At 49.8% G+C, this 23,593-nt stretch overlaps 2 protein-coding genes across 3 annotated transcripts in view; one reads left to right on the forward strand and one right to left on the reverse strand.

Moving 5' to 3' along the window:
- The first annotated feature begins 2,301 nt into the window (after positions 1–2,301).
- NUBP1 (NUBP iron-sulfur cluster assembly factor 1, cytosolic) lies at positions 2,302–22,764 on the forward strand. The gene is made up of 11 exons (XM_055340198.1): positions 2,302–2,345; positions 2,426–2,530; positions 4,677–4,810; positions 11,742–11,810; positions 14,351–14,383; positions 14,985–15,075; positions 15,702–15,856; positions 18,472–18,582; positions 18,851–18,953; positions 21,923–22,006; positions 22,537–22,764. The coding sequence occupies exons 1-11, from the start codon at positions 2,327–2,329 to the stop codon at positions 22,593–22,595; spliced, it is 963 nt and encodes a 320-aa protein (XP_055196173.1). The 5' UTR covers positions 2,302–2,326; the 3' UTR covers positions 22,596–22,764.
- Positions 22,682–23,593, reverse strand: part of TVP23A (trans-golgi network vesicle protein 23 homolog A) — a 31,223-nt gene continuing 30,311 nt past the window's right edge. The window contains exons 7-8 of one of the 2 annotated variants that reach the window (XM_055340199.1): positions 23,481–23,540; positions 22,682–22,921 (exon numbers count right to left, since the gene is read on the reverse strand). In XM_055340199.1, coding sequence (XP_055196174.1) covers positions 23,481–23,540 — 60 coding nt within the window. In that variant the 3' untranslated portion in view covers positions 22,682–22,921. Of the gene's footprint in view, positions 23,541–23,593 lie in introns of both variants that reach the window. The other variant, XM_055340200.1, reaches the window with a different exon arrangement.

A 23,593-nucleotide genomic window follows, 5' to 3' on the forward strand; every position in this document is an offset into this window, starting at 1 on the left:
GACTCTGGACTCGAGTTCGTAGAGCAGTAGCATTCTCTAAGATAAGAATTCCAGAAGGAGGAATAGGGTTTAAGGAAGGAGTTGTGGATAGAGGAGTGTGCCTCTACCGCCGGAGAGGCACCCACGTGGTAAAATCCGCCAGGTGGCGGCTGAACTAGGAAGAGCGGGGCTGGAACTTCATGATGGATAGTGGATGATGCCATGGACCTAAAGCTGCTCACCCCAGAACGATGTGGAAAGTGTGCCTACGAGTGGGCCAAGGACAGAGTCTCGAGGCGCACCCCTCTTCAGAAGTGGTTCTCAAACTTTAGTGGACAGAACTGCTATCTGGTGAGAGTATAAAGATGCGCATTCCCCGGCCCAGCCCTTGAGTTTCTGACTCAGGAGGTCAGGATGGGCCTGGGAATCTGCTCTGAAGCCTCATGCCTGCCCTACTGCTTGCACGACCACAGGTGGAAAATTCTATCCCAGGTGAGACAGGAGTTTGGCCGGGGATGGTGGGAGAGAGATGGGAGCAAAGCTGAGGGGAGGCTTATTTGATTTTATTTCTTAGTGTAGAATGTGATCGTTTACAGCCTTGTGGGGAGGAGTGCGTAGTGAGGGAGAGACTGAAGAATGGAAGATCTTTCTTCCCTGCTACTGAGGAGACAGACTCGCTGAGTGGGAGGGTCCCCTGGGTAATCAGAGACTGCGGGGCTCTAATGTGGCACTGCTGCTGAAGACAGCTGGCGGGAACATGCCGGAAATGTCTGCGGGGACCTCAGGAGGACATGAAGCGGGCAGGCCTCGGGTCTCTACTGTGTGGCTGGGAGGGTGGGGAGGAAAGAGCCTATGGTCAGGAGAGTTGGGTGGAGCCTTCTGACTGTGAGACCCTGAGCAAGCTGCTTAACCTCTCTGAGCCTCACTTTCTTCAGTGAAAGGAGGATAATGTGCATCCTGCTCCCAGTGTACGGCATAGTGGTCAGGAGCCCAGGCCCTACATCAGAGTTTCCTGGCACCCCAGCTGTGCTGCTTACCAGCTCTGAGACCTTGGGCAAGTCATTCTTGGTGACCCTGTCTTCCTACCTGCAAACTGGAGGTCACAAAAGTCCCTGCATGTGAATTCCTCTCTGACCTCTCTGACCCCTGGGCTTGTTCATGCTGGTTCATTCCGTCTGAAATACCATATGTCCTCCCCACCGCCACCCCGTCCCTCCCTCGGCTTTAAGGAATCGCCCTGGTTGTCTCGTGTCGTAGCCTTTGTAAAGCTGTAGTTACCTGCTTCGTCATCCGCTGCCCCTACCAGGCTAGGTGCCAGGACGACAGGACTCGGGGCGGTTTGGTGGCGCCAGCACCTCGCACACGGACACTTGGCACCGCGTATCACGGATGACAGCCTGGGTTCATCACTCTGGCTCCCTCGCTAGGAGCTGTGTGACCTGAGGAAGGAAGTTCAAACATTCTGTGTTCTCATCCGAAGGCACAATTCTGGAAACGCTGCTAGAACGGATTGGGGCCAGAATGAGGCTGAGTGCAAGGCTGATGAACAGGATACTCCCATGATCTCAACGAATCGCTTCAGATTCTTTCTTCGCCACAAACGGAAAAGCGGACCATCCAATGCAGAGGTGGGACGGATGCCACCTTCACCAAGTGGTCGAGGATGGGACCCACTGGTGTCCTGTGCCTCTGGCCGTGGCACAACAGTTGTACACATCGGTCAAGTACCTCCTGCCAGAATCTCTTAACCTGAATCTAATCATGTGGCAGGGAATCAGACAAATTAAGATACTGGGGTGGGCTTTCTATAAGGCAATTGGCCTACACCATATCCAAATGTATCCATGTCCTAAAAGATGGGTGTCCCATGTCCCAAAAAAGGGTAAGGGGTGGTGAGAAGAGGACTGTTCTGAATTAAAAGGCACAGAGAACAAAGGAAGGTGCGACTTTTGATTGGATCCAGGGTGGGGGTGGGGGTGGGGGGGGCAGATCTTATTTGGGACAGCTGAGTAACCTTGAATATAAAGTTTATTTTAGCTAATAACTTTGCATCGGTATCAAATTTCTTGGATATGAAAGGGCATGGACGTGTCGCGTAGGATAACGCCCGTGTTCCGGGAGCTCCGTGCTGAATAATTGATGAATGCTCTCCGCAGCTCAGTTCAAACCCGGACAGAAATTAAAGACCAGTCCCCCTCCCCCCTCCAGGCACCTGACGAAGTCCGCGCGTGCGCACAGCCCCCTTTCCGTGACTTATTTGGCGCTCCTGGAGAGTCAGATTGGCGCCAGGAGACGGAAATACGTAAGGGCGGGTTCCGGTGACCGCGCAGACGTCGAAGGCGGCCGAATGGAGGAGGTGCCTCAGGGTGAGCGCACGGAGGGGGGGCGTGGGTGGTGGGGCTGAAGGGACAGGAGACACTCTAACTGTGACCTTGTCACCGCGCAGGCTGTCCCGGGACCAGCAGCGCCCAGGCGGGCCGAGGGGCCTCATGTCAGGGCTGCCCCAACCAGCGGCTCTGCGCTTCCGGAGCCGGCGCGGCTCCCGACCCAGGTGAGGAAAGGGCAAGGCCTGAACCGGAAGTGAAGGGCGCCAGCCAGGAAGAGGCGGGACCGGGAGGAGACCGGCTGTGGGAAAGTACAGAAGGAAATAGCGGGATGGGGCGGAGCCTGAAGGATCAGTGACTGGCGTGGAGTCCAATGGGATCACAGGAGGGGCGGGGCTAGGGGTTTGAGTGACAGGGGCCCCCGCGGCTGGAGAATAGGGTTTATAGACCTTGAACTAGGGGTTTGCTCGGGCTTATTATGTAGACAAAATTGTCTTCCTTTGGGAAAAGGAGCGATTTTCTCACTCACTTAGCATAAATACGTATTGATTTCTCCTGAGCATAGTGCTCTGCGCTGGGGTTACAGCTGTGAGTGAGACAGGGTTACTGCCTTAATGATATTAAGCTAATAGGGGAGACCCTCCATAAATAACTGAGCGAGCGAGGAAATCATCGCAGTGATAAGTTCGGTGAAGGACAAGTCGCAGGATGGGGAAGGCTCTGGGAACTCGCCTAAAGGATCTTAAAAAGCAGGAGGCGGGATCCCTGGGTGGCGCAGCGGTTTAGCGCCTGCCTTTGGCCCAGGGCGCGATCCTGGAGACCCGGGATCGAATCCCACGTCGGGCTCCCGGTGCATGGAGCCTGCTTCTCCCTCTGCCTGTGTCTCTGCCTCTTTCTCTCTCTGTGTGTGACTACCATAAATAAATAAAAATTAAAAAAAAAAAAAAAAGGCTGGGAGGATGCTGAAGGAGTTGAGTGGGAGACTGGGGCTGGATTCCTGGGTCCTGCAAACGGGGTGACCTTGAGTGAGAGTCCTCAGGTCTCTGAGCCTCCGTTTCCTTATCTAAAGTGGAGGAGAGGCACCTGGCTGGGTCAGTCTGCAGAGCATGCAACTCTTTTTTTTTTTTTTTTTAAGATTTTATTTATTTATTCATGATGGGGGGCGGGCAGAGACACAGGCAGAGGGAGAAGCAGGCCCCATGCAGGGAGCCCGAGGTGGGATTCGATCCCAGGGCTCCATGATCACGCCCTAGGCCAAAGGCAGGCACTAAACCGCTGAGCCACCCAGGGATCCCCAGCATGCAACTCTTGATGTCAGGGTCATGAGTTCAAGCCCCACGTAGGGCTTGGAACCAACTTAAAAAAGAAAAAAGACTTACTCACTTGAAAGAGAGAGCGCGCATGCACACGCATGAGCAGGTGAAGAGGAGGAGAGGCGAAGAATCCCAAGCAGACTCATCACTGAGCGTGGACCTGGACCTGGGACTCGATCCCAGGACCCTGAAATCATGACCTGAGCAGAAACCAAGAGTCAGGCATTTAACTGACTGAGCCACCTGGGCATCCCCTGAGAACCTGCTTTTTAAATAAGAAGAAGGTAGTATAATTATCTCATCGTGTTATTTTAAGGAATTGAAGTGAAATGTTAAATGCACAGAAAATGTATGATCTGTGATAGTTACCTGTGACTGGTCCTCATAAGTGTTTGCTCTTTGTCAGGGACTCTCAACCTTGGCACTACTGACATTTGGATCTGGATAATTATTTGGGGTAGGAGGCTGTCCTGAGCATTGTTAGACCTTTTTTTAAAGATTTAGAGATAGAATGCAAGCAGGGGGAGAGACTCTCCAGCAGTCTCCACTCTGAGCACAGAGCCTGAGACAGGGCTCGATCTCATGGCCCTGAGATCAGAGCTGAAACCAAGAGTCAGATGCTTAACCAGCTGTGCCATCCAGGCACCCCGCGTTGTTAGCCAGTTAGCAGCATCTGTGGCTCTACCCACTGCATGCCAGTAGCACCCCTTCCTGGTGACAACCAGAAATGTCCCCAAGGCAGATTTCGCCCCTAGGTTGGGAACCATTACTACGTGTGGAGCTCTCCTGGAGCTGGGAGTGTAGCAATGAACAGTTCAGATAATTTCTATTCTCATGGAACTTGTATCCTAACAAGAGGAGACAGAGAAGTGAACTAATAAACAAGAAAATGTCAATGATGTCAATAGCCTTTGTAGTACTTACTACTGTCACTGATTAGGTGGTATTTCACACACAGTCCTGTGAAATAGTCCCAGGGATTTAGCTCCTTCTAGTCCATTGGAAGAGGACGTTTGAAATTTAGTCAGAGACTTCATCACCTGATTTGCTTTCTTTGTAGCCATAGAAGAAATCAAAGAAAAAATGAAGACCGTGAAACACAAGATCTTGGTGTTATCTGGGAAAGGTGGTGTTGGAAAAAGCACATTCAGTGCCCACCTTGCCCACGGCCTAGCAGAGGATGAAAACACGCAGGTGAGACCTTGGGGAAAAACTGGAAAAGGCTCCTGTATGAGAGTTTGTGATGCTTCCTAGAGAACTGATCCCTTAGACCAAGTTGAATTGGTCTCGGGAATCTAGATTCTTGCAGAGAGAAGGAGGGAAATGCATGGGGAAATGCATCAGATTCTCTACCTGTGAAAATGGATAGCAGGTGGCAGGTGTAATGTTTCTTGGCATGCTGATTATTTTGTTCAGACTTCTTTTTCTTAGCCACTTTCTACTTGTGTCTGGGCCAGGGGTGTGCAAACTATAACCTATGGGCTTATTCAGCCCCTCTCTTGCCTTTCTATGGCTGTGAGCTAAGAATGGTTTTTACGTCTATAAATGGATGCTTTTTAAATTATTTTTAATAAAAGATTTTATTTATTTATTCATGAGAGACAGAGGCAGAGACACAGGCAGAGGGAGAAGCAGGCTCCTTGCAGGGAGCTTGATGTGGGACTCAATCCCCAACCTGGGATCACGCCCTGAGCCAAAAGCAGACGCCCAACCAATAAGCCACCCAGGCATCCCTAAACCGTTGCTTTTAAATTGTTTTATAGTATCCTTGATTTTTGTCTACAAAACCTAAAATACTGTTGACCCTTGAACAACAAGGGTTTGAACTGCATGGTTCCACTTACATGTGGATTTTTTTAGTAGTACTATAATGTATTTTCTGTTCATGTTTTTCGTAACATTTTTTCTTTAGCTTACTGTAGTAGTGCAGTGTATAATATACAAATAGGTGTTCATCAGCTGTTACCTATAAGCTTCTGGTCGGCAACAGGCTATCAGTAGTTAAATTTTGGTGGAGTCAGAAGTTACACATGAATTTTCATGTATAAGGCCCCTAATTCCCGCCTTGTTCAAAAGTCAAGTGTATTTTCTCTTTAGCTCTTGAGGAAGGAAACATTTACCAAGCCTTGAACTGGGCCTCTCACCTAGTACCCAAGTATACACATGAGCATGTAATCACCAAATTGCTCAGTAAAAATCCAGCTGCTCTCTGGATTTCAGCTTTAATGAAAGATGCGGTATGGAGAAGAAGAAAAAAATAATTTTCACCACAAAGTTGGAATGGAAATTTACAGTACCTGCGATTTTAAAAATACATTGGGTTATTCATGGGACTCATGATAATTTTGCATTGACCTTAGAAAAGTGATCCTATCACTTACTTTACACTTGATACCTAATAAAACCATGAATACTGTGTTTTATAATTTATTTTAAACACGGAACACATTCCATCTTTGTGTTCTTGTAAAATGAAATTTTATTCAAAATTCCAGTGGAAAAAATGCTTACACATCAGAACTGCTAGAGCACCACGGATGTCTCTTAGAACCCAGCTCTCGGGGACGCCTGGGTGGCTCAGCAGTTGAGCATCTGCCTTTGGCCCAGGGTGTGATCCTGGAGACCCTGGATCGAGTCCCACTTCAGGCTTCTGCATGGAGCCTACTTCTCCCTCTGCCTGTGTCTCTGCTTCTCGCTCTCTCTCTGTCTCACATGAATAAATAAAATCTTTAAAAAATAAAGAACCCAGCTCTCTGTCAGGGTGAGCCCTGAAGCAAGAGACTTCGCTAAGGACTTGTGTGCTGGCTCTGTGCGTGCCCTGGGTTAGAGAGCCTACTGTTCTCAGGATGGGAATTGCCAATTAACTGCCCTCTCCCTTCTCAGGACACTGTTCATGTTTCCTTTCCAGGAAAGCAGTTTTTGTGTTCATATTGAAAGCTGTGTCTCCCCATTTCAATTCTTCCCATGGTCTTCATGCGTTCTTCATACATTGACATACATTCTCAGTATTTGTTTTCTCTTCATGCATTTTGAATGAATGAATTTTATATACGAGGGCTGACTTTCAGTTCAGATTTCTCTTCTAGCAGATAAATAGCTTTTCCCCTTTGACTTAAAAAAAAAAAAATACCAGTAGGGGTTGTAGAGGTACATTTAATCTAATGTTGAAATTTCAAAACTGCCACACATTGTCCTTTCTATTTTAAAACTCTAAAAGCTGGTTAAATTTCAGTGTTGTGTGCTCATAGTAGATAAGCCGTCCTATATAAGCATGAAATCGTACTGGAAGACCTTAACATAAGCCTTTATTTTCTCTGCAAAAAAAGTCAGCTACAGTGGGCCCACCATTCTGACACATGCACAGTACACACACAGGCGCTGAGACACCACCCAGTCCCCAAGGACTCCAGGAATACAGTTTTCAAATCACTGGATTAAGAAATTAGAGTTTGCTTGAGGGGTGGGCAAACTTGTTGTGTAAAGAGTCAGATGGTGAGTATTTTAGGTTTTGTGGGCCATATGGTTCCTATAGCACCTGTCCAGTCCTGCCCTGACACACAAAAGCAGCCATAGACCATCTGTAAACAAACTTGGCTGTGTTTTAACACAATTTCATTGTCACTGATACTTGGATTTCATATGTTTATGTCATGAAATAGTTTTTTTAATTCCACCCCCATCCCCAGCCTCCTAAAAGTGTAATAACTGTTCTTACCTTGTGGGCTGTACAAAAACAGGTAGCAGGCTGCGATTGGCTCCAGGAGCACTGGTGCTTGCTGGGAGAGTGCGTCTTTGGAGGAAGACTGAAAGTCTGGGCCAGCCTGGCCTTCTCGGGAGTGAGGAGGCTGGACTTGGTGAACTCAGTGCTCCTCGCACTTACCCAGGCTCTCCATTCTGCCTTATTCCTCCTTTCTGTTCCAATCATTTTCTTTTCTTTCTTTCCTTTCTTTCCTTCTTCTTTCTTTCTTTCTTTCTTTCTTCTTTCTTTCTTTCTTTCTTTCTTTCTTCTTTCTTTCTTTCTTTCTTCTTTCTTCTTTCTTTCTTCTTTCTTTCTTCTTTCTTTCTTTCTTTCTTTCTTTCTTTCTTTCTTTCTTTCTTTCTTTCTTTCTTTCTTTCTTTCTTTCTTTCTTTCTTTCTATTTTATTTATTCATGAGAGAACAGAGAGAGGAGGGGGGCAGAGGCAGAGACACAGGCAGAGGGAGAAGCAGGCCCTATGCAGGGAGCCCGATGTGGGACTCGATCCCGGGTCTCCAAGATCAGGCCCTGGGCTGAAGGCGGTGCTAAACTGCTGAGCCACCCGGGCTGCCCAGTTCTGATCATTTTCTAATGGTGGAGCTGTTTGTGCTGGCCTGCCAGTCGCTGAGGTGGGCTTCTCTGGAATCTGGCCTCCACCATCCCAAGATGTGCTCTAGGGATGTGGGACCAGGGAGAGATGACTGGGTTTGGAAAGGAGGTGCCTGGACTGTGAGGGGGACCGATGGGGTATGTGTATGTGGTTCCTCCAGTGAAGAGGGCTGAGGACGAGGCTGAGCCAGACCAGGGGAGGCTTTGAATGACCTGCTAGGACATTTGGCAAGCAAAGAGGCAGGGTTTGAGTGTTGCTTTAGGAGCATTGCAAGGATAGTCAGCCGAGTGTGTGATTTGGGTATCATCGGAGGGTACAGGAAGCCGGATGGGAATTGGTGTTCTCCTCTCCGTGAGCAGCCATGAGGATCCAGATCAGGGAACAAATGAGGGCAGAGTCAGGGAGGTAGAAGAAGCAGGGCCTCAGTACTTTGGAGCAGAGGGGCAAGTCAGAACTCTGAGCATTTGGGGCAAGGTGGTGGGCAAGGTAGAGCATGGTGGCCAGGAGTACAGGCTCTGCAGTCTGCCCAGGTTCACATCCCGCTTTGCCCACGCCACCTCTCTGACCTTGGGCAGGTTACCAGGCTCTCTGCCTCGGTTTTCCTTGTAAAATGAGAGTCCGGAGCAAGTGAGATAACACACAGTAAATGTCCATGACGGCAATCAGTATTACTTTATCCACTGCCTGGAATGTGGGGGAAAGGCACTGATGATTTCTGCTTTGGCACCAAGTTTGTAGCCTACCCCCACCAAATAACAGTGCTGAGTAGGTTCAGAATCCACTTGTTGATTTATTCTTCTGTTAATCAACAATCTCCTGCCATCTGAGGATCAAATTTGATTGGCCAATTGGTTGGCCAAAAACTGATTATTTCTAAGAGAGTATCCGTATCATCCAGAATGCTCTTTGCTTTTAGAAGCTATCAGGCATGTGTGTGTACGTACGCACACAATAATTTTTTTAATTTAAAATCAGATGATTAACAAGGTGTAATATTAGTTTCAGGGTAGAATTTAGTGATTCATTTTTTTGTTTGTTTTGTTTTATGATAGTCACAGAGAGAGAGAGAGAGAGGCAGAGACATAGAGGGAGAAGCAGGCTCCATGCACCGGGAGCCCAATGTGGGATTCGATCCCGGGTCTCCAGGATCGCGCCCTGGGCCAAAGGCAGGCGCTAAACCGCTGCGCCACCCAGGGATCCCCTGATTCATTGGGTTTTTTTTGTTTTTGTTTTTTTTTGATTCATTGTTAATAGTGCTCATTACATGAAGTGCCTTACATGCCCATCACCCACTTAGTCCATCCCCCCCACCCGCTTCCCCTCCAGCAGCCCTCAGTTTCTTTCTTAGAGTTATGAGTCTCTTATGGTTTGTCTCCATCTCTGATGTCATCTTATTTTTCCCTCCCTTCTCCCATGTTCATCTGTTTTGTATCTTAACTCTCTGAAGATGGGCTTTAACCAGGCCAGATACAAGTACGTACTTGGAAATAGAGAATTTTTTGCATATTATGGTACTTCTGTGTAATTCTGCTCTGAAGTAGTTTGCCCGGACTTTGCAACTAACGGAAAATGCTCCATCCAGTGTGAAAATATGGCAAAGTAAGATGGTTTTCTTTATGCAACAATAGTTTACCAAAAAAAAAAATCTGTACTTAGGAAAGTGTATTTCCCCACAAGGCCTACTCATGACTGAGAATGCCGCTGTATCCAGAGGGTGCGGGATGTTGACAGATCGTAGACTCCGTCTGCCTGGTTGATTAATCTCAGCACACATTCCTCCCTTCCCTAAATTTAGAGGGGAAACACCCAATCCCTTTTCTGTCTGGTGGAAGCTCATCCCTCTCAGCAGGACTGTTCTATGTTAGTGTTCAAGGCAGACAGGCGTCCAGTGGCTTATAGCAAAGGCCCATGAGCCAAGAGGAAGCAGAATTGGGAACCATCCCCCCCCCCCCCCCGACTAATCACAGGCCAGCCAGGGATGTGTGAGTTGTGGTGAAGGGAGCAAGAGGAGCCTTGGTGGTTGTACCCGAGCTGAGGGACACCAAAGACTATAGCATTAACAGGTCCACCTTGGGGCTTCCGGGCTGGAGTGTTTGAGGCTCCTGTGGCTTGTAGACTTTGGAGCTGGAAGGGGCCTGATGATTTACACACTTGTTTCACAGATCAGAAGCTCCAACAAAAACATTTTGTAGGAGGTGACACAGCCATTTGAGTGCCAAGAATCAGGACTAGAGCCCACCTTCCATGACCTCTTCTTAAGGGGATGTTTGGGGGTGCTGAGTATGGGAAAGGTCTGGATCCCGACAGCACTCTGCTCCACCAGTCTGTGGCTGGAAGAGAGCTGTGGCAAAACCTGTTTGTCTCATCAGGTTTCTAGCACCTTCCACAGAGGCCCTGGTTAAGATTTACCCAGGCACTTTGCTCGCTGCTCAGGTTCTCTGGCCTGAGCAGAAAGGGAATCCATTGGATAGATTTAGGGTAGTGACAGGTTCAGCAGGAAGTCCGCAAAAGACAGGACACGGGGCCCCTCGGAGGTCTGCATAGCGGGGACATGTCACAGCTTCTTTGAGTACCACCCCAGTAGTGAATGCCTGTGATTTGTTTCCGCATCCTCACATCCTTCCACTCCATATTCACCTACTTGGTTGTGGGGAGCATAGTTCCTTGAAATGTTAAATTGTTCCTGAAAGCAAGGGCAGAGACTGAGTGGCTAGAAACTGGGAGTCCCGTTCAGTCTGTTAGGGTCGCGGTGAGGGTGTGGTTTCCTAAGTCTGGAGGCTCTGAGGTAGAATGTCTGCAGTCATTAATGCACTTGGTCCTTCTTTGTAGGTGAAGGCAGGCAGGTGGTCAGCCCAAGCATCGCTCTGTTGCTTCTTCAATTGGTCCAGCAGAGGGCAGGGGAGGCAAGCGGCTGATAGGAGAATGAAGAGTCTTCCTGATTACAGTACAGAGTGAAGAAGCGGAGGTGGGGCTTTGCTGGGAGCAAAGAAACTAATTTAGGGCAAGTTAAAAAAGTTACCCAGTGGTGTTGTACTTTAGATGCTTGATATTTGAGCTTTCAAGATGAATATTAACTCTGCTGTTCAGACTGTCTCAGATCTTCTCGTTTCTCACACCCAGAAAACAGCGTGTCTGCGGTGAAAGTCTTCCGAGGTTGCATATTCACTAGCAAAGAGCTTTTCTAGACTTCCTTCTTATTTTCAGTTTTATTTTAGAAGTTGAGGTTAAGCCATCCTTCACCTTCAGGATCACAAGACAGTGGGGCTCGGTCAGAGCTCAGCATGAGGTTCTACTCTGGCCCTCCTCTCCAGGCCCCCTGGGGTAGCAGAAAGGGCCCCAGTGTTGGGAATCACCAGACCTCAGGTTAGTCGTAGCTCTACTGCTAGCTTACTGAGCAAGTCACTGGGCCTCTCTGGACCTCCATGTCCTCTTCTGTAAAGCAGGGATAATGATACTCACTCCTTAGGCATGTGGTAAATGCTGAGTGTATGGTGCTTGGGCCTGATACTGGGCCCAGAAGATCGCCCTGGAGTTAGGCGCCAGACTTGGGGGATGGGTGTGGAAGTCAGTGATGTGTGGATGTGCTTTGCCAAGCTCTCTATACGGGTTCTAGACTGTGTGTCTGTGGCCTGGAAGATGAAAGTTGGAACTCCCCCGAGATTCCTTTCCATTTCCCCTTCCTCCTTTCAAACTCAGACCCTTTCCCCCTCCCAGTTGTGCACATCTGGAACATGGTATATTCTGTTGCATCACTGCTTTGGTCTCTTCTTGTTTCCCAGGTTGCTCTTCTGGACATTGATATATGTGGGCCATCAATTCCCAAGATAATGGGCTTGGAAGGAGAACAGGTAATAACTATAGTACGAACCTCAGGAAAGTATCCTCACAGCAAACCATAGCACCGAACTGCTAATCCCAAACCAAGGGGTCAGCATAGCCATGTGTTTTTAGGCGGCCATGCTAAGAGCAGCTCGGTGTTCCTAGCCTGCCGGCCTCAGCAACAACTGTGAGCTTTGGGGTTTGGAACCATATGTAAAGTTCACCCGCACCACTTGAGAAGCATTAGTTTCAGTGCCTTCTTAGAGGGGAAGGGAAACAGCAAACAAATTGCAGAAGTAGGACACAGAGACTTCATACTGCTGGGAAAGCCAGACCAGTCTGTGCTTGGTTCTGTACCCTGGAAACAAGGGAATGTTTTTGCCCTTGTTGTCACCCCTGGGAACTGAGACTATGAGGTGGGAGAGTGATGTGGGGCGGGGGACAGGCTGTGGCACCACCGCAGTCCATGCAGGTACTGGTCACTCCCTCCTGGGTTGCAGGGAGCAGTCCCAGAAAGGGTCCCTCTTAAAGGCAGTGCACTGAAATGGGGCTGGGCAGGGGGTAGGGAGGTGCTTAGATGTTTCAGGATGTCGGATGGGTTCATTCTTTATGTGACTGTTGGGTGCTAGGATACAGTGGTGAGCAAGACAAATAAAGTCCCCAGCCCTGATGGGAAGAGGCAGCTGATAGATAGTAGAAAATGAAAGCTGGGTAAGGGGACGGGATGAGCAAGGGTGTGGTCAAGGGCACCCCTCTATGGAGAGCTAGCGAAGAGCCTTATGGGCCAAGGGAGCAAATGCAGGAGTCCTGAGGCGTGAGTCTCTGCAGCAGGATGACCAGTGGCAGAGGGGACAAAGGGAGGGTAGCTGGACAGTGGCCTGAGGCACACAGGCCAGGCCTGTGGACTCTGCTCAGGGTTTGGGCTAGGCTGCCGAGGGTGCTGGAAAGGGGTGATTCCATCCAGGGTGGAGGCAGAGCTGCACTGTCCAACGTCTGTGCCCATGTGCCCATCAGTAACACTTTGTAGCGCACTCACCCACAGTATGGCTGTGTGTTTACTTACGAGTTATATACATCTAGCACTGACTGTACCGGTACATGAGTGTTTGATAAACACTGATATTTTCACTATGGTGTTGAATGGTGAGATAAAACAAGTCCCACTATTTTCTTCTACACTGCGGGTCATTTCGTTTATTCCTCTTTTAAGCCTGTCACCATGGAGAATGAGTTTTAAATAGGAATGAAGAGTGATGGTTGTTTTTATTTTTTATTTTTATTTTTAAAATATTAGAGAGAGAGGGCCAGAGATAGAGCACGAGCAGGAAAGAGAGGGAGAAGCAGGCTCCTCGCTGAGCAGAGAGACCAACATAGGGCTTAGGACCCCAGGATTATGACCTAAGCCTAAGGCAGGCGCTTAACTGACTGAGCCACTCAGGCACCCCTTTTTTTAAAATTAAGACCTGGGTGAACTAGGTGCAGAGAATGAAGAGTACACCTTGGGTGATGAGCAGGGACTCAATGTATGGAATTGTTGAATCATTATATGGTACCCCCCAAAACTGATAACAATGTTGCATGTTAACTGTACTGAAATTTAAAAAGGACACAAAAATTAAAAAAGACCTTAAAGCCAGTCACCCAAGATAATGTATTACAGGGTTGCATTTCTGTGAAGTGTCCAGAACAGGCACATCTGCGGAGGCAGAGAGGAGATGGGGGTCACCTAGGATTGAGGTGGCATGCACGTGGGGGTGAAGGATTGGATGTGACCGTCACAGGGTGTAGGGTATCGTCTCGGAGTGATGAAAATAACTGACTGGTGCCCAGCTCTGGGAATATTCTGAAAGCCACTGAATCGTACACTTTGAGCAGGAGACTGGTGTGGTATATGAATTAGATCTCCCTAGAGCTGTTAGAGAGGTAAGACTTCTTCAAGAAAATGGGCCTTCTGTCTTGGCTCCTAGGTTGCCCTAAAGCCCAACTGCTGAGACTCATGTGTAGTTGGAAGTTGAGTCAGTTCTAGTTTCACGATGAAGAGGCAGTGCAGAGTTGAACGCCGGCTGTTAAAGAATACCTACTGAAGGAGAGTGTGAATCTTGAAGTGGCCCCACCCTTCCTGTTGGCCCCCTCCTCCCAGGGGTGCAGCAGACCAGCACTGAGGCACTGACGCTCAGGCCACAGGCGGGGCAGGTCCTGGGCTGCCCATCTCGCTGAAGCAAACACCTTCACTCCTGGATTTGGCAGAGGCAGCCTTGCCCGCACCACAACCACCTGCGTTGCCCCAGCCACCCCCAACTGGTTCTTGTCCTATTTGTAAAATACCTTAGACCCCAAATTATGTTTGAATTCAGCCAAGTTTACCTCCTGACTAGATCTCTAAGCAGAGTTTCAGAACATTCCAACATGTGTGTTGTGTGGGGGGGTACAGCTTCTGTTACCCGCTGCCTCTCCCGCAGCTGCTCACTCTCTAATGAGAATTGAGTGGGAGCTTTAAAGACAACGAACTGTAGTATGCCCAGAGTGCACAATTTCTTACCGGTGAACGTCGATGTTTATGTTCATGCAGGTTCACCAGAGCGGCTCAGGCTGGTCTCCAGTGGTGAGTTTTTACACCTTTGTCTTATTTGCCGGGTAGTGTATTCCGGATCGTGTGTTCAGAACAGCTGTGGTTTGGGCGGGCAGCACTTTCCTCAACCCAGCTGTCTATCAGTTAACAAGTAACAATCAGCGTGCCCTTGTAGACATAGGGAGCACAGGTAATGTCAGGGATTGGCACACTGTGTCTGTAAAGGGTCAGACAGTACATATTTTCAGTCTGTGGGCCATACACTGTCCAGCATTGTAGCATGAGGGTCATAATGTGCAAGCTAATGACCATGTATTTCAAGAAAACTTGATGGACAAGGCCAGAAGGTGGGCCATATTTGGCCCTGGAGGCTGCGGTTTGCCAGCCCAGGCGAGGGTAGCTAAGGACATACTTCTGCTGTGGTTTCTGCACTCTAGCACACGGCCGCAGGGGGCTTCGTTCAGGTCCCCCTGTATGATAACCCTTCCTCTCCCAAAATGATTTGTGAATTCAAAGAATGAATAGACCCAAGATCACATGATCATTTTGTTCTCAAAATGCTTTCAGCTCCGATAAACGACAAGGAAGTGACCTGTGCTGTGGTTTTAAGTGTTCTTTGCTTCATCCTCTCCAGTTCGTGGAAGACAATCTGGGGGTGATGTCGGTTGGTTTCTTGCTCAGCAGTCCTGATGATGCCGTTATCTGGAGGGGACCAAAGAAAAATGGTTTGCCACCCTGCTTTCTCTCCGTGAGCATGAGCTTCCAAGAGCAGAACTACTTTAGGTTTCCTTTGCAGCCTGTCCCATCAGCATGGCAGCAGTCCTCTGCTGGGCTTTGCAGAGGATCATGGTTAAGCATCTGGTTACCTCTGTCTTTGCTGGTTGAAGAGAGCTAGTAGAGATACCCGTTTTTGTTTTATAATTTATAATGTCTACTTGAGTTTCTCTGTCTTTAAAGCCTATGTGACATTGGAATTGTTTTTACTCTAGTTTTATAGTAGCTTATTTAGGTCCAAGATGTGAGTGAGGTGAAATCCTAGCAGGTTGATTGGGCCCAGAGCTTAAAATAACAATGCAGAAGTGTCATTTGTAAGGCAGGGCTTCTCAGCCTTTGCAGTGTTGCCATTTGGGGCCAGATAATTCTTTGTTAGGGGAGGGGTGGACTGTGGTCTACACTTGCAGAAGGTTAGAGCACCCCAGGCTTCTACCCACTGGATGCCAGTAGTTCCCTGCACCCCAGTCATGACAACCAGGGAGGTCAAGTGTACGTGAAGATCATAAAGTGCCTCTGTAGAGTTGTAAGTATGGAAAAGAGAGAAAAGGCATCACTGGCTCGCCCTCTCTCTCCTTAGGCATGATCAAGCAGTTCCTTCGTGACGTGGACTGGGGAGAGGTTGACTACCTCATTGTGGACACTCCTCCTGGGACATCGGATGAACATCTCTCGGCTGTCCAGTACCTGTCGTCGACACACATCGATGGGGCGGTGATCATCACCACTCCCCAGGTGAGTGAGTGCCCCAGTAGAGCTGGCTTTGAACTGTGCTGTGTTGGGAGCTTCTTTCTTATATGGCTTTGAGACCCTTTATGGAAGCAGCTCCCCAGAACACATGCTCCAACAGCCCTCAGGGTGGATCTACAAAAACTTTGTTAGAAGTTTTATCTTTGGTATTTGCTGTTAACAAGTAGGCATTCCACGATTATGTGCACAGATCAAAGCAGTAGTGGCTCAGAATTGCCCTTCACATTTCCTTCACTCAGCCGGCAAGACCACTGGTGCCATTCAGTTCAGCTTGTCCCTCGTGGTCCTGTCACCTCTGCTGTGCTCATGCTTCAGTCCTGATAACCCGCAGTGCTGCTTCCGTGCACCTTTCCCACCAACTCCTAAGACCACCTGGTTTTCTGTAGAGCCACCCTGGGGTGTATTCTAGATAAGCTGCTGTGGTCCTTGCTGCTGCTTTAGCAACGCCCAGCTCTTGTTCCAGGCCCATAGAGGCCATACTGAACCCAAACTGAGAGTGCGCGGTAGTGTCATCCTGAGTGAATCCAGCAGTGAATAGACGCAGTCTGGTCTGCGATGAGCTTTATTATTGTTGCCAAGATACCAGCAGATTATTCTGCTCAGCTGTACCTTTTGTCATGATCCTCTTCTCCAATCCTAAGGAAGCACACCAAAGAGGGCCTCAGTCTGTGAATCAGTATCTCCTCATGCTTCACCAAACCTTCACAGAGCAGCACCTATCTGTGGCTCTGTGCCAGGCATCAGGGAGGAAATGGGCCTGTCTTCCCTCATGGCCTGTATGATTCACTGAGGAATGTGGGTACTGGACACTGCACACGTGCAGTGCTCCAACAGCGGTGTGACAGGCCCCAACGGGCCATGTGAAGATGCCTGGGTCGGGGAGTGGTAGGACAGGATGCATGTGTGAGATGTCTGGTGCCCCGTGGAGGGTGTCTTGGAGGCACGTGGAAGAGCAGGATGCCGCATAAGTGGCCAGAGGTAGGGAACACCTGGCCCAGGGGGTGGCAGATGGATTTGTCTTTGATAATGCTTTTGAATTTTTACAGTGTTTGGGCCCCACTCTAGACCAGCAGAACTGTCAAGGGTGAGTCCCAGACGAGTTACCCGAAAGGAAAAATCTTTTTGGAATAGAGCACTGTGCTGTGGGATGTTGATAGTGGGGACGTTTCATGGGTGTAGGGGCAAGGGACATATGGGAACTCTTTCTGCCCTGTTTTGCTGTGAACATAAAACCATTTCTCAAGATGGCCTGTCCAAAGCCACATTTACTGTGAAAAGAGGGTGTGGTGCCCCCTTGGGCTCAAGAAGAGGGAAACAGATGGAGCAGATGCTGGCCCCTCTCCAGGAAACCATGGGAGGACGCTCCACCCTTTGTGTGGAACGTTTATGGAGAGTGTGACTTAACACGAGAAGGTGTGTCACCCACCTTCTCAGAGCCCTTCACTGCCACTTGCACAAGCAGGTGACTCTTTTGGGGGTCCTTTTTGACAAAGCGGGGCCACCAAGGAGAGAACCACAGTGGTGCTAAGAGCACGGAGACTAATACCAGTTTATACTGGTTTACTTTCTAGTTAAATGCCTTTTTGTCTGTACGTCAATCTCATAGGGATGAAGAACCAAATGTGTGCCTGGGGAGAAATAGGTGACTCGAAGCCTTGAACCTTTGGGAACTCAGAAGCGTTAGAGCCACAGAGGGTAGAGTGCGGCCACACTTGACAACAGCAAGCAAGGAATAATGTGTCCGTGATACCGTGACCTGGGGGGCATAGAGAGGGTGCCAAGCCTGGATGTCTCACTCAACGTATCACTGTAAAAGGAGCTTTTAGAGTTCAGAAGTGAATTTGATCTAACTAGACTATTCCTCATTTTCTTCTTGTCTATAAAGTTGTTTGTGCTCATAATCTAGATCAGAGGTTAGCAAACTTTTTCTATAAAGGACCGGATAGTAAATATTTGTGGACCAAACGGCCTGTCACAGCCACTCATTTGTACCGTTGTAGGATGAAGGCAGCCAGTTATAATATGTAGAGGAACGTATGTGGCTGTGTCCAGTTTATTTAGAAAAACAGGGATGCCTGAGCGGCTCAGTTAAGTGTCCAACTCTAGGTTTTGGTTCAGGTGGTGAGATCAAGCCCCACGTCCGTTTCCATGCTGGGTGTAGAGTCTGCTTGAGATTCTTTCCCTCCCCCCATCCCGCGCCCTTTTTCTCTCTTGAATAAATCTTAAAAAAAACAAAAGCCAGACATTGAGACTGGCTCACAGGCCACACTTTGCTGTTCCCCTGACCTAGAAAATAGTGCAGTTTGGTTTGGTGTAGTATATCAATGAGAAAAATAGAACATGAGGATATCATAAAAGGTCCTTTTTTGTGCATTTGTTTTCTGTTGATATTTGGCTGTTCACATTTATCCTTTTGAGGTTTGGTGGGGAATAGCAGCTAGCATAGGGCTTAGTGCATGGTTGACACTAACGAGATACTTACTGAATACTCTGTAAGGTTTCATGGTGGTCAACCCACTACATTGCACCAACCATCCCTGCAAGCACGCCAACTTTTTTCTTATGCTTTGACTTTGAAATGGTGTTTTGAACCTTGATAGGAGGTATCCCTCCAAGATGTCCGGAAAGAAATCAACTTCTGCCACAAGGTGAAACTGCCCATCATCGGAGTGGTGGAGAACATGAGTGGCTTCATCTGCCCCAAGTGCAAGGTGGGGGCGCATCGGCCCATGGCTCGGCTAAGCAGTCCCTTCTGAGGAGGAGGAAAGCCTGGGGAGGGTTCTCTGTGACATGGTTTATGCTTTTCCTTGTCACTTTGGAAAGTAGAATCACAATCTCTATTGCTGATTTAATGAGAATTCTTCTAGTGGTTAATGTTTCACATTCAGACAGCCATTTTTTTTAAGTTGTTTTAAAATGTCCATTTTTAATGATTCTGAAACAAAATCCTAATTCTTCCCTTTTTAACTTACCTCACAGAAGGAATCTCAGATATTCCCACCAACGACAGGGGGTGCAGAAGTCATGTGCCAGAATCTGAAGATCCCGCTCCTCGGAAAAGTGCCTCTGGATCCACACATAGGTGGGTGAGTCTAAATGCCATCCTGACCCTCCATTGCCAGATGGGGCCTTTACACCCTGCTCACTCCGCACGGGCATGACTAGGCAGGCAGTGGGGCAGCAGACGCAGAGCCCACCCTCAGGAGCTCAGCTCTGGCCTAGGGACACAGGCATGTCACCGTGGGAGTGAGCAGACTGCATATGAAGGGTGTGGTTGGGTGAGGCGTGGAGGGTGGGGTGAGGACTGGTCAGGGAGGTGCTGGGAGGCCCCAGAAAAGGAATCCACCAAGTAGAGAGGACAGGACAGGGAAATGCCATGGGTGTGTGCTGGGGTCCTGTCTCAGACAGGAATTAGGTTCTGAGGTGAAAGGCATGAATCAGAATTAGCCTTGAAAACCCCTTAGGAAGACCAGCCTGCCTCCTGGGAGGTCCAGTACAGCGTGGACGGCCCCGTCTCTCGGCATTAGATGAGGGCGTTGGCCTGCCTACAGGGGCCCGGTGCATGAAAAATGTTTCACCCTTTTCATCCCAGAGTCCTCTGGGTCCCTTCCATGAGCGGCAGCAAGACTGACGGAGGGGGTGGGATGGTGGACCCCATCCCCATCCTGCACTCACTCGAGTGTCAGCTTGCTGAGCACCATGATCGGGAGGGCCACTCACATTCTTCAAATTATACTTGCCTCCAAATGTTTGTTTCCGTGAGGTAGAGTCAAACTTGCTTAAGTTAGCTGAGCCTGTGACGTGAGGAAGTGGTAGAGCGGTTGCGTCAGCAGAGGGGCCTGGGCCAAGGGAAGCCCGGGGAGAAGGCAGGAAGGCAGGCTGGAACCCAGATGTGGACGGCTCTGCAGCCAGGCCCGAGAGCTGGGCCTTCAGGGTGAGGAAATGAGGAACCTGAGACTGAGAGGGAGGCCTTCAGGCATCCCTGTAGGGGAGTGTGGGGAGGAGATTAGGGCTTGCCCAGACCTGGAGATGAGACACACAGCAGTGGGAAGGGACACGATTTGATGCTTGGGGAGAAAGATGGCAGACGTCTGCGTGCTCTAGAAGATGGGGACAGCCCTCAGAAGCTGTGACCGTTGGCGGGGGGGCAGTGTTGTTGAGGAGAGCAGGTTCCCTTGCATGTTGGGTCTAGAGGAGCCTTTGATTGGTTAGCAGGCTCAGGGACATTGTGGGACGTGCCTATTCAGGCGAGATTGCTTGGGGTGTGCAGAGCGGAGGAGCCAAGGGTGGGGTGGGAGGGCGCAGCCTTGAGGGGCTGCTCAGGGACTGACGGCTGCTCTGAGAAGCCTGGCACCTAAGTGCATATCTGGAGAACCTTCGTCGCGTATTCTCTGGCCCTGAAACACCATTTTGCTCTGTGTTTTCCCCCACGAAACATGGAAAACTCCAGCTGCTGCTTTAGCGAGTATGCAAACACCCAGGAAGATGAATCTGTTTGCACTGACCAGACGTGGTGCCAAGTTTCCCCACCTTAATTAACCCTCCAGGTCTAAGAGTGTCTCCTGTTCAGAGGCCCTTCGAGGCAGGTGGATGTAGGGATGAGTATGAGTGACTTGAGGCGGGTCACTGCCCGTCCTGGCTCACTCACTGCTGTCAACCCCAGCATGTGCCACCACCTGAGTGCAGGCCCCGAGGACAGGAGTGGTGGGCAGGAGATTAGGGGGATGCCTGGCAGAGAACGGGCTGTCTGCTGAGGCTGGGAGAGCCTCAGACCCCAATGCAGGACCCAACCCCCGAGAAGGTGAGGGGAAGGGAGGCATCTGCCCTCCTGCCTGGCTCCAGCTTCTGCCGGGCTTTTCTTTTTAGGGCTACTTTTCACAAAGAAGTGAAGTTCTGAGTACTTGCCAGGAGCCAGTAGCACAGCAGAGGCCCTGAGGGCAGCTGCTACTCAGTCCCAAGTTCAGAGGATGAAGCACTTTCTGGGGAGTGGGCCTGTGTGACAAGTTACGTGGCCCTAGCCTCCCTTCTAGCTGAAAGCACAAGGCCCGTGGGCATCAGAGAAGGGTGGTTGGCGCTGTCCTGTACTGGAAAGCAGGACAAAACTGAGAGGTCACTGTGACAGGCCACCTCCCTCCCCGCCAGAGTTATTTTTGTCCAGCGAGAGCAAAGGCAGATCCCTGGGAATAGGACGGCGTGAGGGCACACATTTCAGCCTGTGCTGGGATCCCTGGTAGAAGGAGGTGCCATATCTCTGGCACTGTGCTAAGCCTGTGGACCCACCCGGCTGAGGCTCTGGGGTCGATGTCCAGCCTCAGAGCCCGGCTCTTCCACTGCTAGCTGGAGGCTCCAAGCCCTGATGGCCTCATCTGTAAGAGGGGGTGGTAACCGTGCCCCCTGCCCAGGGAGTGGCAAAGATGACAGGAGAGGAGACCCAGAAAACTGCAGAAACCAGCTCTTTGGACAGTAATGCCTGGTCATGGAGCACAGTGAGAGGGATGGAAGTTTTATTAAAATGGGGAGGGTCCCCCGGGGCAAGGAAGACTTGAACACTGAAAATTGTACCCAGTGGCTAGAATGTGACTCTTCTGGGACCTAGGACTTCCGGACCTGGTCCAGCACATTCCCAGGGTGACCTGGGCTCATTTGGATTCCAGCTCTGCCAGCCCCTCCTCCTGGCCCCTTTCCTCCCTCAGTTTCCCTGGCTCCTGGGACACTGGCCTTGCAGGGCCCAGCTGAGGTGGGGGAGCAGCACCACTGACTTGCTTCTGCAGTTGTGCCGAGCAGGCGCAGGGGGCCTGCCCAGGTTTGGGGGTGGGCAGAGCAGTGGAGGGGAGGGGCAAGGAGCACCTGCCTGGGCAGCCCAGAGGAGTGTAAATACACACGTTCCACACGTGTACTTATGCTCGCGTTCATCTCGTGTGTTTCCTCAGCTATACTCTCCACTGCAAGTGAAGTGGGCTCAGGGTCTTAACATCACAGGCCCGAGAGGGCCTCCAGTTCACCTTGCCACAGTTTTCTTCATGGATTTTTTTCTTTTCATTTCTCTTCAAGGTAAGAGTTGCGATAAAGGACAGTCTTTTCTGATTGACGCTCCGGATTCCCCAGCCACTTTAGCCTACAGAAGTATCATTCAAAGTACGTGTGTGCCTGAGTCCTGTGCCCTGCTGGGTGTGAACATCCCATTTAGAGCCATTTATGGGTCATTAGGGTCACTGCCACTCAGCCTCGAGTGGGGACAGTAGGGCTCGGGAGGGCTGGGATGACCCCTTAGCCCAGGAAGCCAGGTGTCCATGAGAAAGCTTTTGAGAGGAGAAAGCACATGTGCAGCCTGAGTGTGCTGGTGAGTGGCCAGCGGAGGCCTGGACGTTAAGGCAGCTTGGGCAGGGGCAGTCGTTAAAGCTGTCACGGCGTTCCTTTTACCTAGGAGAAGGGCATCCAGGGCAGGGAATGGCATTCCCAGTCTCTTGATCTGTGGAATGGGCCCAAGTAAGATCTCCAGCCACACATTTAGGACCGTGGACAAGCACTTTTGAGGAGTCAGCATCAGCAGAAACAGGACTGTTTTGGGAGTTCAGCTGTGCAGGGCTTCAGCCCTCACCAGCACAGGCAGGGCTGCCTGAGAGAGGGGCACCGCATCACCGCTTCTCTGTTGTCTCATGTTCCAGGAATCCAGGAGTTCTGTGGTCGCCATCTGCCAGAAGAAGGGCACCTCATCAGTTCCTGAAACATGAGAGTGTTCAGGACACGAGCTGACCCCGCAGCCTGGCCCAAGCAGCCTGGGGACATGGGCAGAAAGGGACCAGACGCTGGTAGGGCGTGAAGTCATTTAATCAGAGACGCTTTAATTGTCATATTCATACACTGTCAGCATACATAAAGGCATTCTTTACCAACGTGCTGTCTTAAGAATAAAAACGTCTCAGGCCTCTCCCCTGAGGCCTACTTCCGGCAGGAAACCAACGGCTTATTGGTCAGGGAATTCTTCTCTGCTGGAAGCTTATTTAAGAACAGAACCTCTTGCTTCAGCCACTGCAGGCTCAGAAGAGAAGCCTAAAAAAGAACCAGAGGGATAGATGTGTGGCTTCATTGCAAAATCCAGTCATGGTTTTAAATAACAGTCCAAATGCCATTGCTTCAGATTGAGAGGAAAAGTGAAAATAGTCCCAAAAAGCCCATAAATCACCCATGTAAACAGAACGGGGGTCTGTGCCCCGTGCAGTAATATATGTACAATGTCCAATAATTTCCAGTGTCCTCCAAGACCATTTATGGGGTATTTTGGTTTTTTGGTTTTTTGTTTTGTTTTGTTTTGTTTTTTTTTTAACGTAAAAGAGAGTGACGTAAATTCTAGAATTCTCCTCGTTGCCGGGAGATGTGCAGGAACTGGCACCAATGAGGGAAGAGGTGATTCCCAAGTTCCAGCTCCCTCTGGGCAGCTGTGGAGAGTTGGGCAAATCCCGTTGTTCTTTCCCCCCATTCCTGCCCCGTCCCTTGTGCCTGCACACAGGGTGAAGTTTGCACCCCTTCCACGTGAGCCAAGGGAGGAGGCCGTGGAGCCCTGGGATGACCCCCTACCCTGGCTGGCTCCCACATCAATCTCCCCTCCTACCTAATGCTTGTGAATCTCCAGCCCCTCCAGGCCAGGCTTCTGGAAGTCACCCGGGCCAGCCTGCAAGAAAACAAGTCCACTGTGGCTTTGTCCCCACACACGAGGGGCCTGAT

The sequence above is a fragment of the Nyctereutes procyonoides genome, unplaced genomic scaffold, assembly GCF_905146905.1.
Source record: "Nyctereutes procyonoides isolate TBG_1078 unplaced genomic scaffold, NYPRO_anot_genome, whole genome shotgun sequence".
In the NCBI taxonomy this organism is placed as follows: domain Eukaryota; kingdom Metazoa; phylum Chordata; class Mammalia; order Carnivora; family Canidae; genus Nyctereutes; species Nyctereutes procyonoides.

Coding starts and splice junctions, on each gene's coding strand:
- NUBP1 (XM_055340198.1), top strand. Junction 14,384..14,984: donor GCTCAGGCTGGTCTCCAGTG/GTGAGTTTTTAC, acceptor CATCCTCTCCAG/TTCGTGGAAGACAATCTGGG. Junction 18,583..18,850: donor TCATCTGCCCCAAGTGCAAG/GTGGGGGCGCAT, acceptor CTTACCTCACAG/AAGGAATCTCAGATATTCCC.